The sequence below is a fragment of the Ilyonectria robusta genome (genome assembly GCF_021365365.1).
Source record: "Ilyonectria robusta strain PMI_751 chromosome Unknown BGZ61scaffold_2, whole genome shotgun sequence".
Taxonomy (NCBI): Eukaryota; Fungi; Ascomycota; class Sordariomycetes; order Hypocreales; family Nectriaceae; genus Ilyonectria; species Ilyonectria robusta.
In genome coordinates, this window is record NW_025764436.1 from 1,517,584 (window position 1) to 1,529,108 (window position 11,525).

The window sequence follows — 11,525 nt, forward strand, 5'->3', positions numbered from 1 at the left end:
AACATCGCGAGGCCACGTGACCACCTGGGACTAGCGCCCGCCATTCGCCCACTTAACCGATAAGATACATGCCAACTGGATAACTCATGGTGGGCAGATCCCTGCGGGAGAAAAAAAAAACTACCCGTTCTATCCCATTCTGCGACGCGACAACTCGCCTCTCTTCCCTTCAACACCTTTTGTCCCTCCCATCACCACTTTTGTTTCTTCTTTATTTGTGTCCAATCTCTTACGGCTTAATAATATCGGCCGTCTTCCGCCGCAATGTTCAGAAACAGCCTCCGGCGATGCGCCAACCAGGCCAGGGCCACTGCCACCGCCTCGTTGCTCTCACAGACCCGAACCACCCTGCCCATTGCCAGGCGCCAGATTGTGCCTGTCCTTTCTACTCTCTCTCCCCTGAACAGAATCGCATCTATCTCGCGAGCATACAGCAGCGAAGCCCCGGCAGCGCAAGATGAGGCCCCAGTCGCCGCACCTATCGATGCGGTGCCCAAGTTCGCCGACTTGGAAGGTGTTCATCCCAATCTTATCACCGCCATCACCGAAGGCATGAGCTACGACAACATGACGCCCGTCCAAGCCAAGACCATCACCCCTGCTCTCAAGGGAACCGATATGTAAGCATTGAACCTACTTCCTCCTCTTGCTCCACCCCTCTAACAATCTCAGTGTCGCCCAAGCCAAGACCGGTACCGGCAAGACCCTGGCCTTCCTTCTCCCTCTCCTACAGAGGATGCTTGTCGAAGACCCTTCCCTCGCCCGCAGAGGCGCCAAGTACAACGCTCGCTCCAACGATATTCGTGGCATTGTGCTTTCGCCTACCCGAGAACTTGCCGAGCAAATTGCAGCCGAGGCCCGCCGTCTTGTCAAGCACACTGGTCTGGTGGTGCAGTGTGCCGTTGGTGGTACCGACAAGCGCTCCATGCTGAACAGAACTCGACGAGATGGCTGCCATCTTCTTGTTGCCACCCCCGGTCGATTGAATGATCTGCTTCAGGACACCCGAAGCGGCATTGACGCACCGAACCTGGCCGCCCTTGTTCTGGACGAGGCCGATCGAATGCTTGATGTTGGATTCGAAAGGGAGTTGAACGAGATCATCAAGTGTCTCCCCACCACCACCGAGAAGGTTCGCCAGACCATGCTCGTCTCGGCAACCATCCCTGATAACGTTATTCGCCTGGCCCGCACAATGGTTCGCCCTGAGGATTTCGAGTTTGTCCAAACAATTGCTGAGAACGACTCGCTCACTCACGACAAAGTCCCTCAGCGCATTGCTCCTGTGACCAGCTGGTCCAATGTCTTCCCCTCTTTGTTTGAGCTTGTCGACCGTGAGGTTGCCAAGGCCAACGAAGACCCCAACGGTCGACCTTTCAAGGCTATTGTCTACTTCAACACTACCTCCTTGGTGGAGCTCGCAGGAGAATTGGCTTACCAGCGTCAGCGCAATGCGTCTGGTGATTCTCGACCCGTTTCCTCCTACGTCCTACAGTCAAAGCTCACTCAGGGTCAGCGACAGAAGGCCGCTGATGAGTTCCGTAGGGCAAAGGAAGGAATTCTCATGTCTTCTGACGTAACTGCTCGAGGCATGGACTTCCCTGATGTCACGCACGTCATCCAGGTAGATACCCCTAGAGACCGAGAGTCGTACATTCACCGTCTGGGACGCACTGGACGACAAAACAAGGAGGGTGAGGGTTGGCTCATCATCCCCCATGCCTCCGTTCCCAGTGCCCGAAAGATGTTGAAGGGACTCCCCATCAAGCAGGACGGCACCCTGGAGAGTGCCGAGATTGACCTGGCATCGGGTGAGTCGACTGCCGCTCACTCCGAGATGAAGAGCCTCTTCGGAGTGATGCCCCGCAGCTTGCTGGGCTCCACCTACACATCCATGTTTGGTACTGCCACCGACAAGATTGCTGTGGCCGAGGACGTGAACGAATGGACCGTTCACGGTTGGGGCTGGACTACCCCTCCCACCGTGTCACGCAGGTGGGTTACTCTCATGGGATTGTCTCGCGCCCCGGGCATGAACATCTCCGATGATGGTGGCCGTAGCCGCGACCGTGATGGCGGTGACCGAAGAGGCGGTTATGGTGACCGACGTGGATCGGGTCGATCTGACTCGAACCGATCCGGTGGCGATATGTTCGATTCCATGGCGAGGAACGCCTTCCGGGACGACGGCGGCCGTGGTGGCCGTGGCGGCCGTGGCGACCGAGGTGGACGTGGTGGACGCGGCGGCCGTGACTACGGTAGCTCGAGTTTTTAAGATGGTAGCGCATTGGCATGATCCGGTTGCACGCCAGCTACGCATACGCATTTCATGAATTATTGTTGGTTGTAGGGGTGGACTTTGTACTTATACTGGGCGTGATGTATGGTATAGGCGGGTGTAAGATAGGACAAAAAGGTGTACGGCTTGTAATTAGTTACTACGAGGGCAGCATCATATCCATGTGGCTCTAGTCCACAAAACTCTACTTAGAACAATCATGTTAATTATGCTATTATGACATATCTGATCAACTTGCCTCCCTTATCTCTTTGGGTCCCCAATTTGTGACATTTGGAACTAGTAAACTTGTCCTCTTTCGTACCACCCCATGTCGCAGGAGGGGAATTGGGAACTGATGTAACCAGAAAACACTGTTCTATCCTGGTATCATGATAATGGTGCCCGTCCAGGCGATTTTCTGAGATATGTATGCTCCAGCACCCCGCGATCAATTCGCTTGGTAGCCGTCCCAAACGCCAACCCGACCAATTGTTACGAAAGCCGCAGATAAACTCCTGTATCAACGCCCAGAATAGTCGTAACCTGATCCGATACTCAGGGACCTCGCTGGCCCATCATCATGTTGGCATCCCACAGCAGGACCCTCTCATCCCAGCCAACTGAGGCCACCCAGCCGCCCATCCCAAACAAACACCAGTCCACTCCAGTGACGAACTCGGTATGGCGGTTCATGATTCCCATTTGCGCGCCAATTGCAGGACCCATTTCCGGGTTCTGGGGTTGTGCTGATCCGTCATTCCAGAGACGAACCGTCATGTCGTAACTCGCGCTGATTAGAGTGTCGCTTGCATGGGGACTCCACGCCAACCTGCGGACGGCGTACTCGTGGCCCTGCATGACAGCAAGAGGCCCGCCTGCTGGATTTCGAATATCAAATGTGCGCAGGACTCGATCCACGCCGCCCGTCGCAATTACGGTGTCCCTGTACTTGTTCCAGTCGTGCGTGAGGATCTCAGCCGGCGCACTCGGAGGACTGACGGCCATGGTGGGTTGGGCGGGTGGCGCATGGACAGGGATGGCGGTGGTGAGGTGGTACTTGGCCGAAGACGGAGTTCGGAGGTCGAAGATGCGGAGGTAGGAGTCGGAGGACACGGCTGAGATGAGGGCGGGGTTGGAGGGGCAGAAGGATGTGCTGTACGTGCAGTTTCCCACGGGGAGCGTCTTGATGGAATGGTTTCGAGTTGGAGACCACTGGAAGATGTCAGTAGCTTTAATAGACGCAAGATGCAAACTCAACTGACAAGCTTGATTGTGCCGTCCCACGAGCTCGACACAAAGGTGTCCTTGGTGACGGGGCTCCAACACACTGAGAAAGTCTCCCGCTTGTGTTCGTGGAAGTTCATGATCGGGAATTCGTCCACGCCCAAGTCGAAGAGCTTGAGCGATCCATCTCCACAGGCGACTATCAGCTGGTTCTCGTTGATCTCTGACCAAGCCAAATCGTAGAGCGCATCATTGGTATCGAACCTGCCAGGGGGGCACATGTCAGTCTCTGGCCATGCCGCTGGCGGCGTCGCCTAGGCGCGAGGGAAAAGCGCGCATACGTTTTCTCGACCTGGATGCCCTGGGCCGTCAGCCCGAGGGCGAAGACCCGACCATTGCCCACGATGCCGAAGTTGGCGGAGCTCGCGACGGCGATGCGCGAGTCGTAGTATGGCGAGTACTTCACGGCATAGGGATTGTACCCTTGCGTGCGGAACTCAAGCATTGCAGCCATTCTGCCGGATGGGGGGCGCCAGAGACAGGGCGCATCGACAACAGAACTGTTATGATATAGAAAAACTGCAATTCACCATGATGTGTATGGCCGAGCCCGCATGAAGGTGGGAGTTGTAATAGCATGTGCCTCGGTAATGAGCCAAGCCGCGGGGAGCTGACCGATGCAACTAACCATAAATGCGTCATACCTTACCTAGCCACTTTCGATGCACTTACAGAGTTGATATATTTCCCCGCCGAATATCACGTGCTTTCGCGTGGCTGTCGCATCCGCCACCGCGCCCTTCACCTCCGTGATAAGCGGAGTCGCCAAAAATCAGGTTGCTCATTCTCCCCAGCCTGCTGCTGTCTCCCCAGTATGTTCTGCAGGAGAATCGGCGTATTGCTATTGTTAAACCCGGTTATTAGGTGTTGAGACTATGAAATCGTTCTTGACGCGTCCCAAACGCAAGTTCACACCAGACCCCCAAGTACCTGTGGGGTGTGCAGAGTCCGAAGAACCGACAGAGATCAAATTGGCTCTCTTGTCATCTCTGCATCCAAAACTCGACCAAGAGGCACTACTTGACATTCTATTAGCTCACGATGGTTCTGTTTCAGAAGCATCAGCTTCACTCAGAGTCCCCTCGCCGACCAAAAAGGGCAGCCGGGGTATTGGCTACCAGAAATCCTTAAAGGAGTACGCTGCCCCCAGCAACGCCACGTCCCCAGCGAAGAAGAAACTCAAACCCAAGAAAGGCAGCACTCTTCACCTATACGACCCAGAGGATGTTGCGGAGTATACGCCTTGCACCATTGTACACAACTTCCTCCCCCCGGAGGAAGCTAACGAGCTCCTGGAGGAGCTATTAGAGGAGTCGAAATCATACGAGAAGATAACCTTCAAGCTCTTTGAGAATGTGGTTTCAAGCCCACATACATCGAGCTTTTATGTTGAAAGCTATGATGAAATCAGGCGCCAGAAGACTGAGTATCACTACAATGGTGCTCGGTTGACAGTATGTCTTGGGCACAATAACCACCCCAATTGCTTGAAAACCTAATAGTTCTCAGGATGTCCGACGGATCACACCACAACTTGCCAGGGTCAAGCCCAAAGTCCAGGATGCAGTTAATAGGGAGGTGCAAAAACGAATAAAAGCTCGATACCCAGGCGGGAAGAAGTTGCGATATCAACCACCAGACTCCTGGACGCCAAATGCTGCCTTCGTGAACTGCTACAATGGGCCTCAGGAAAATGTAGGCTGGCATAGCGATCGGCTCACCTATCTTGGACCACGAGCCGTCATCGGCTCGCTGTCTCTCGGAGTTGCTCGCGAGTTTCGAGTCCGCAAAGTCATTCCCAAGGACAGCGACAACAAATCCGTCGAAGACCCCGATGCAGAGGGCCAGATCTCTATCCACCTTCCCCACAACTCGCTACTCGTGATGCATGCCGAGATGCAGGAGGAGTGGAAGCACTGTATCTCCGCCGCGTTGTCGATCGACCCACACCCCGTGGCGGGAACAGCACGAATCAACATTACATACCGAGATTACCGTGCGAACATGCACCCAAGATTTACGCCCAAGTGCCCTTGCAAAATGCCATGTGTGCTGCGAGTTGTGCAAAGGAAGAAGGAGAATTTTGGCCGATACTTTTGGATGTGTTACGCTAGTAATGTCCCGGAAAAGGAGAGTTGTGGGTTCTTCCAATGGGCGGAGTTTGATGATGATGGGAATCCAGTACCAAGTAAGGCGATCTCAAAGGCTTTTTGATGTATCTGTAACCGTATGGATGAGAGTAAATCCATGCATGTAGTTACATTTCAGCACAGGGAGTGAACGTGTGCCATAGTCGGCCAATTATACATAGCTCGGTGCCTCTTAATCCAAACTTGGCGAGGAGCAGACTTGTCACCACCAACCTTTCCGATCTCAGGCTAAGACAGGTTGTCATATCGCCTTGCTGGCAATGTATATTGGTTCCCAGTCTAGCTCATGTCTTGGTGGTGTATGAGAAGAGAAGTCAAGAGTATCGGCATTGGATTAATAGTCCGAACCTTTTCGAACTGGCCTAGATTTTGCCTTAACTACACCGCCACTCCCCTCGCGTTTCTGCTGCATCCGCCGTTAGAATTGACCATGTGGTTGGTACGCGGGGGAACTCAAGGCTTCACGTCTGTCGTGGCGGGCACAAGATCGTCATCTGGGGAACTCCTTCAGCTACGCGGCCCCCCATTTGGCGGTTAAGTGGATATACGTCAAGTGTGTCTTTGCATTGGCTGACAGTCCCGTCGCTGGGATCAAGATATTGGCAAACCTCAACACTCCACACCAAGGCTGCCTTGTCCGAGAATAGTGTCACCGCCGTACGTATATTACGAAACCGGCGAAGTTGATATCCACCCGCCGCATTGCCATTGTTGCTGAGAATTGGGTACCTCGGTAACTTGGACAACATCTGGTTCTTTCTTAAACAAGGGAAAGAAACGAAGGAAATTGAGACTTTAAGAACCCTGCGATCAGACATGCCTACTAGCCACATCTTGGCGCGACACTCCTCGGCATTGACGGCCCAATAGCGGAAAATTTAAGAACAAGGCATAAGTAAGGGGCCGAGAACCAGTCCGTCCTAGACATTCCAAGCCTGGCGTATTCCGTGCATTGGCGCGCATTTAGAGCAAAAGTTGCGGTGCTGCGTTCTAAGACGAGGCCCACTCAGCTGGGTTGGGGAATTGGGAGGAGATAGACCCGCTCTTAGGGTGGAACTTGTGTGACGGTTGAACTTCATCTGACAAGCCAAGGACGACCGATTCAAAATGGTAGCTTGGTAGGCCCCCTGTTTGTGGTGGTACTGGATACTAGTGACGGGTAACGAAGCCTCGGGCAAGCAACCAACTGCGTAGGTAGTGATTATTGGGTGCACAGTCCAACCCGGTGTAGCATACTGGAGCAAATGTATACGATATAAGCGAAAGAGAGCATTTCTGCAGCTCTAGAATCAAACAGAACAAACAGTTGGTTTGCGTGGGATGGCTTGCATGGAAGGGTGTATTTGATGCGCGTCTCTTCACCGTGGAGTCTCGGCACTACATCGTGTGTGTGTGTGGAAGCTTGGACTTGGGACGGATGGCTTCGGCTGAGGGTAATGACGGAGGCGCGGCAGGCGAATCGGGCTAAATGCCAAGGAGAAGAAGAGTAGAAACCCTTGCATCCAATTGGACAGTATTGGTATTGATATAGAGCAGCTGTGATCCAGGTATACATGAGCGTAATGCACACCCGGAGAGTTTTGATGTTGGATCTTGTGGTGGCTGGCTGGTGTAACGGGGGCAGGTGTGCTCGACGCTGAAGAAGGAAGGAGTCCAGCAGTGCAGGGGATGCTACAGGGGGCTGTGGCACTTGGGGAGTGGGTCGCACCTCCCAGGATCCGCCTCACACGGCGACCGCCAATTCGGTTGGGCAAGAGCCCTCGAAACGGAAATGCAAGATCGAATTCAATTTCTCCGACGAATTCCCACCCCGAACACCGACTTTTCATTGCACAGCAGGCCCCGGAACCATCCGCCCAAAGCGTGAGAAGGGTAACAGTCAACCCTCTCAGGCCCCTCAATCCTTAGCCTTGCATGCATTGGTCGCTGACTACCTTCGTGTATGTAGGACGAGCGGTCCATCGTCATCGCACAGGGCTGCTGCACCAAGCTGCACCAAGCCCGCCTCGCTTGCGTCGCCATCGACTCATCGTGCATGCGTTGTTCTGGACGTAGCCAGCCACAGCCGAGTTGCCGCCGGCATCTTCCTCGACGCCTGCGTGAACCTCTCTCAACCACTCACCTCAGATACCAGTTCTCCTTCAGGAACCACACGCGCGCATTGACACCGGCTGCTTTCTCCTCGTTATTTCATTTTCCCCTCTTCTTTCCTCTTGGCTCTTAACCACACAACTTTGCCAAAATGACCGAGCTTCTCACTTTGCCCGCCAATTCTGCGACTCTGTTAGAGCCTCGGCTCCCTCCGCCAGAGCCCTCAACAACACCATCCCGGCCGTTCGTCACGCTCACCTTTGCAACATCGCTTGACTCGTCCCTGTCCCTTGCCCCCGGCGTTCGGACCCGGCTCTCCGGGCCCGGATCCAAAGCTATGACCCACTACATCCGCTCACGCCATGCCGCCATCCTCATCGGGGTCTCCACCCTCCTAGCCGATTCGCCTGCTCTGAACTGCCGCATCGCGGGCGCTGCAAGCCAGCCCCGTCCCATCATCATTGACCCCCATCTTCGCTGGACTCCTGACGCCGCGGATAAGGTCCTCGAGCTTGCCCGCCTTGGCCAGGGCCTAGCCCCCTTCGTCCTGACCGCAGTGGAGGCGCAGTCGTTGCCTGCCGCGAGCGTCGCCCTCCTCGAACGACTTGGAGGAAAGTATATTCCCCTAGCAGCCACCTCATCTGGTCCAGGTGGGAGGATGCGCTTTGATTGGCACGTCGTATTTGACGTGTTGTTCCGGGAAGGCTTGTTGAGCGTTATGGTTGAGGGGGGTGGCCAAATCATCAACTCTTTGTTGGACCCAAGCTTCCACGCCCTGGTTGACTCCGTCATCGTCACCATTGCACCCACCTGGCTAGGCCAAGGGGGTGTCGTCGTATCTCCAGATCGCACCCACGACTCCGCAGGCATTCCCATCCCGGTTGCAAGGCTATCGGATGTGTCATGGCATCCCTTTGGCGAAGACGTCGTTTTATGTGGGAAGCTGCATCCCTAGTGCCGGAAGCCGTCCGTATAAATATCTTGAGCTCCCGACCCTGGTTCTTTTTGGCAACACTCTTCTTTCCATTGATCCTTCTGTATCCTCCATCTTTTTTACGAGCTCTTTACTCAACATATTCTCCCACATCATGTGGACCGATACCAGGGCAAGCTTCCTCCGCTCCGCCGCTCCTCCACTCCTCTACTTTGATACTCCCGATCGTGCCCTCAAGACCCCGACCCTTCCCATCCTACCGCGTCCTATTCCATCCCAACATTGACCTCGGTCCCGCTACCCATCCTTTCGGCCTCACATTCTCAGACGCGGCCTGTCCACTTGATCTCCAATGTGCGCAACGGATAGTATGCGAGTGCTGTGACGACGAATGCCGATTCGAATCCAATGTCGCCAATGTGTTCGCCAATGGGCCCAGAATACCACGTCGTATCCATCGAAGGAATTACCACCGCAAGGCTGACCAGTGAAGCACCAATGGCCGCAAATCCTGGAGGAAGACTCCGCCATTTGTTCCAGATTCGTGGGTCAAATGTGGTGTAGTCCGACTTCCTAAACACCACTAGCTCCTCGATGACGACGGCATCAAAACACCCAGCCCAGTATCCGATGAGGCTCAGAAAATTTTCAAGCGAGGTGGCCCATTCCGCTGCAGCATAGATGGCCATAGGGATCATGATGGCCATCGTGACGAATATAAAAACAAACCGGGGGACCTTGGCGAAGATGGGGAGGAGCATCTGCAGGCAAAGGGCGACCGAGTAATTCGACAAAACCATGTTTCCGACGACGCTCAGTGCGAGAATTACGAGCACGAACTTCCCAAATCCACCGGCGGGTTCAAGCATTTCCGCCAAGACGCCCCCGATCCCGTATGAATCCCACGCTGTCTGCCAAGACTGAACGTTAGGTAGAGCACCTCCTATCGCTGCCCCGAGGATGAGAAGTGGCGTGGAAGGGGTGAGCAGCCCCAGATACACATAGGTGAATACCTTGAGACTTGATACTTGTCAGCATCATCAAACACCCACGGGCTTTATGGATGGAAACTACTTACTTGGATCCGCTTGGATTGTGGTAAGCGGTGAAGTCGGACGCTGTCCCACCAAAGGTCATGAAGTATCCAGCCATCAAGCTGCCATATCCGATGACACTTTTTACTGTTGCCGGCCCTGCATCGGCCTGGTGGACGAGATGTTTGCCTCCGCACCCAACCGCGATGACAATCCCGATCAAGTTGGGTAGCCATTGCCACCGTTGCCACATATGGATGGCTCGATATCCTAGCAACGCCGTGACGAAGCTCAGAGCGCAGACGATTCCGATACCGACATTCACACTAACATGGGCGCTTTGGTTCACTGCCGCGATAGCCTGTCCGCTGACAATAGATCCGATAAGAGTGAAGCCAGTAACGGTCCCGGCATTGAGGAGAAGTGGGATCATGCCAAAGAAAAGCCTTAATTGAGCGTCTTTCGTGTCAGCTTCGTGCCATACTATGATCGGACATCGAGTGTGCATTAATCTTACCCAAACGAATACCGAGCCTGGATCATTTGTCGCATGCCCGTTTGAACTCCTCCGATTCCGATGAATGCCGGCGGGATACAAGTTATGATGTTGAAGAAGATGATGATCAACGATACATCTCGGAGTTTCAGCCCATACACGGCTGTTCCAAGAGCACCCGTTGGCAACCTAGCGTTGCTAAGATCATTCTCTTGAGGCACGGGGAGGGGACAACTTACGGCAACACGCATAGGAGACAGGTGAAGAAAACGGTGAACAGTTCGTTGTATTCGGTCTGTGTTCGTTCCTCTGGTGGAACGGGCCTGATTCCATTCTCTTCGAAGCCGGAGTCGAGGAGTTTCAGATACCACCTTGAATTGGTCATGGGACCTTGTTTCCCAGACATCTTGCTGTTGCCATCGCCGGTGTCTCTGCTGGCCTGGACATCAGTAGGCAATACTTGGCCGGTAGGATGAGGTCCCTGGTTCGCCTCCAAATCGCCGTCAACGTTCGTCGCCTGGTCTTTCATTTTGGAAAGTGTTGGCCGCATGGTCCACTTCCCAAAACTTTGGCCGTCAACAAGATTTATACAAAGATGAGGGAAATGATGAAGTCGGACAATAACGCACGGCTGTGAGCCTTTTAACCCAACATAGGATGCAGGCAGATGAATCCGGGACCATTCATCTCGCTGCTTCACTCACATTGGCTCACTGTTCCCACCGCTCTGGATCTCGTGTTATCATCTGTCTGTCATTGATGTGCATTGGGTCATGCCAACCTGGCTAGTTCGGCCGACGCAGGAGCTATCAACCATTGCTTGCGGTTCCCACTAAGCTATCATTCAACAGAATTGAGACGAGGAGTCCGTGTCCTGCACCAAGTCTCCTTGTTATTGACTGGTCATGTCGCTGAAAATCTGTGTAGCATGCAGCAGCTTGGCGACTCAGAGCCACTATGTTGAGACCTGCACTTGGGGTGCCACTCGGCGTTTCGCCACTTCCTGGCAGAATGATTTAATTTGACGCCCAGGGTGTTCCTGCCCATGCGGCATCGGACAATTTTCCATTCGACCTCCTTTCCTCTGTCGTCTCACACCGACACGAACGAAGTCTCTGGTCAGGGCAGCATGGCCGTGACCCCCCGCCCCGACTCCTTGCATTATTCCCGAAGTTCAATCGACAGACATGTCAGTGTGATCGCCACGGCGGAACCCTAGGCTCAACTTCCAGGGCGCCGCGGCCCGGATTGCAGC

The 11,525-nt window shown here is 54.2% G+C and overlaps 5 protein-coding genes across 5 annotated transcripts; 3 read left to right on the top strand and 2 right to left on the bottom strand.

Annotated features, from left to right (window-relative positions):
- The first annotated feature begins 77 nt into the window (after positions 1–77).
- Positions 78–2,498, top strand: BGZ61DRAFT_583751 (P-loop containing nucleoside triphosphate hydrolase protein). The gene is made up of 2 exons (XM_046256335.1): positions 78–620; positions 673–2,498. Exons 1-2 carry the CDS (start codon positions 265–267, stop codon positions 2,273–2,275), a joined length of 1,959 nt encoding a protein of 652 aa, XP_046110660.1. The 5' UTR covers positions 78–264; the 3' UTR covers positions 2,276–2,498.
- A 2-nt stretch (positions 2,499–2,500) lies between these two features.
- On the bottom strand, positions 2,501–4,176 carry BGZ61DRAFT_380363 (WD40-repeat-containing domain protein). The gene is made up of 3 exons (XM_046242624.1): positions 3,847–4,176; positions 3,544–3,769; positions 2,501–3,493 (listed from the first exon to the last, which is right to left on the bottom strand). Exons 1-3 carry the CDS (start codon positions 4,017–4,019, stop codon positions 2,837–2,839), a joined length of 1,056 nt encoding a protein of 351 aa, XP_046110661.1. The 5' UTR covers positions 4,020–4,176; the 3' UTR covers positions 2,501–2,836.
- A 145-nt stretch (positions 4,177–4,321) lies between these two features.
- BGZ61DRAFT_87331 (uncharacterized protein) lies at positions 4,322–6,063 on the top strand. Its single transcript, XM_046257170.1, has 3 exons — positions 4,322–4,377; positions 4,430–5,019; positions 5,075–6,063. The coding sequence occupies exons 2-3, from the start codon at positions 4,441–4,443 to the stop codon at positions 5,777–5,779; spliced, it is 1,284 nt and encodes a 427-aa protein (XP_046110662.1). The 5' UTR covers positions 4,322–4,377; positions 4,430–4,440; the 3' UTR covers positions 5,780–6,063.
- Positions 6,064–7,957: 1,894 nt separating this feature from the next.
- BGZ61DRAFT_526894 (dihydrofolate reductase-like domain-containing protein) lies at positions 7,958–8,761 on the top strand (the record flags this gene model as incomplete). The annotated part of the gene is made up of 1 exon (XM_046253027.1): positions 7,958–8,761. One exon carries the CDS (start codon positions 7,958–7,960, stop codon positions 8,759–8,761), a length of 804 nt encoding a protein of 267 aa, XP_046110663.1.
- A 302-nt stretch (positions 8,762–9,063) lies between these two features.
- On the bottom strand, positions 9,064–10,655 carry BGZ61DRAFT_489716 (permease for cytosine/purines, uracil, thiamine, allantoin-domain-containing protein; the record flags this gene model as incomplete). Its single annotated transcript, XM_046250246.1, has 4 exons — positions 9,064–9,760; positions 9,819–10,220; positions 10,292–10,459; positions 10,510–10,655. 4 exons carry the CDS (start codon positions 10,653–10,655, stop codon positions 9,064–9,066), a joined length of 1,413 nt encoding a protein of 470 aa, XP_046110664.1.
- Between the last annotated feature and the right edge of the window lie 870 nt (positions 10,656–11,525).

What these genes read in the sequence shown, in the direction of transcription:
- BGZ61DRAFT_380363 (XM_046242624.1), bottom strand. Translation starts at nt 4,019, where the DNA reads ATGGCTGCAATGCTTGAGTTCCGCACGCAAGGGTACAATCCCTATGCC. An exon ending in GGCATCCAGGTCGAGAAAAC is followed by an intron (nt 3,770 to 3,846) that starts GTATGCGCGCTT and finishes CCCCCCTGGCAG; the next exon opens with GTTCGATACCAATGATGCGC. An exon ending in GGGACGGCACAATCAAGCTT is followed by an intron (nt 3,494 to 3,543) that starts GTCAGTTGAGTT and finishes GACATCTTCCAG; the next exon opens with TGGTCTCCAACTCGAAACCA.
- BGZ61DRAFT_583751 (XM_046256335.1), top strand. Translation starts at nt 265, where the DNA reads ATGTTCAGAAACAGCCTCCGGCGATGCGCCAACCAGGCCAGGGCCACT. An exon ending in GCTCTCAAGGGAACCGATAT is followed by an intron (nt 621 to 672) that starts GTAAGCATTGAA and finishes TAACAATCTCAG; the next exon opens with TGTCGCCCAAGCCAAGACCG.
- BGZ61DRAFT_87331 (XM_046257170.1), top strand. Translation starts at nt 4,441, where the DNA reads ATGAAATCGTTCTTGACGCGTCCCAAACGCAAGTTCACACCAGACCCC. An exon ending in ACAATGGTGCTCGGTTGACA is followed by an intron (nt 5,020 to 5,074) that starts GTATGTCTTGGG and finishes AATAGTTCTCAG; the next exon opens with GATGTCCGACGGATCACACC.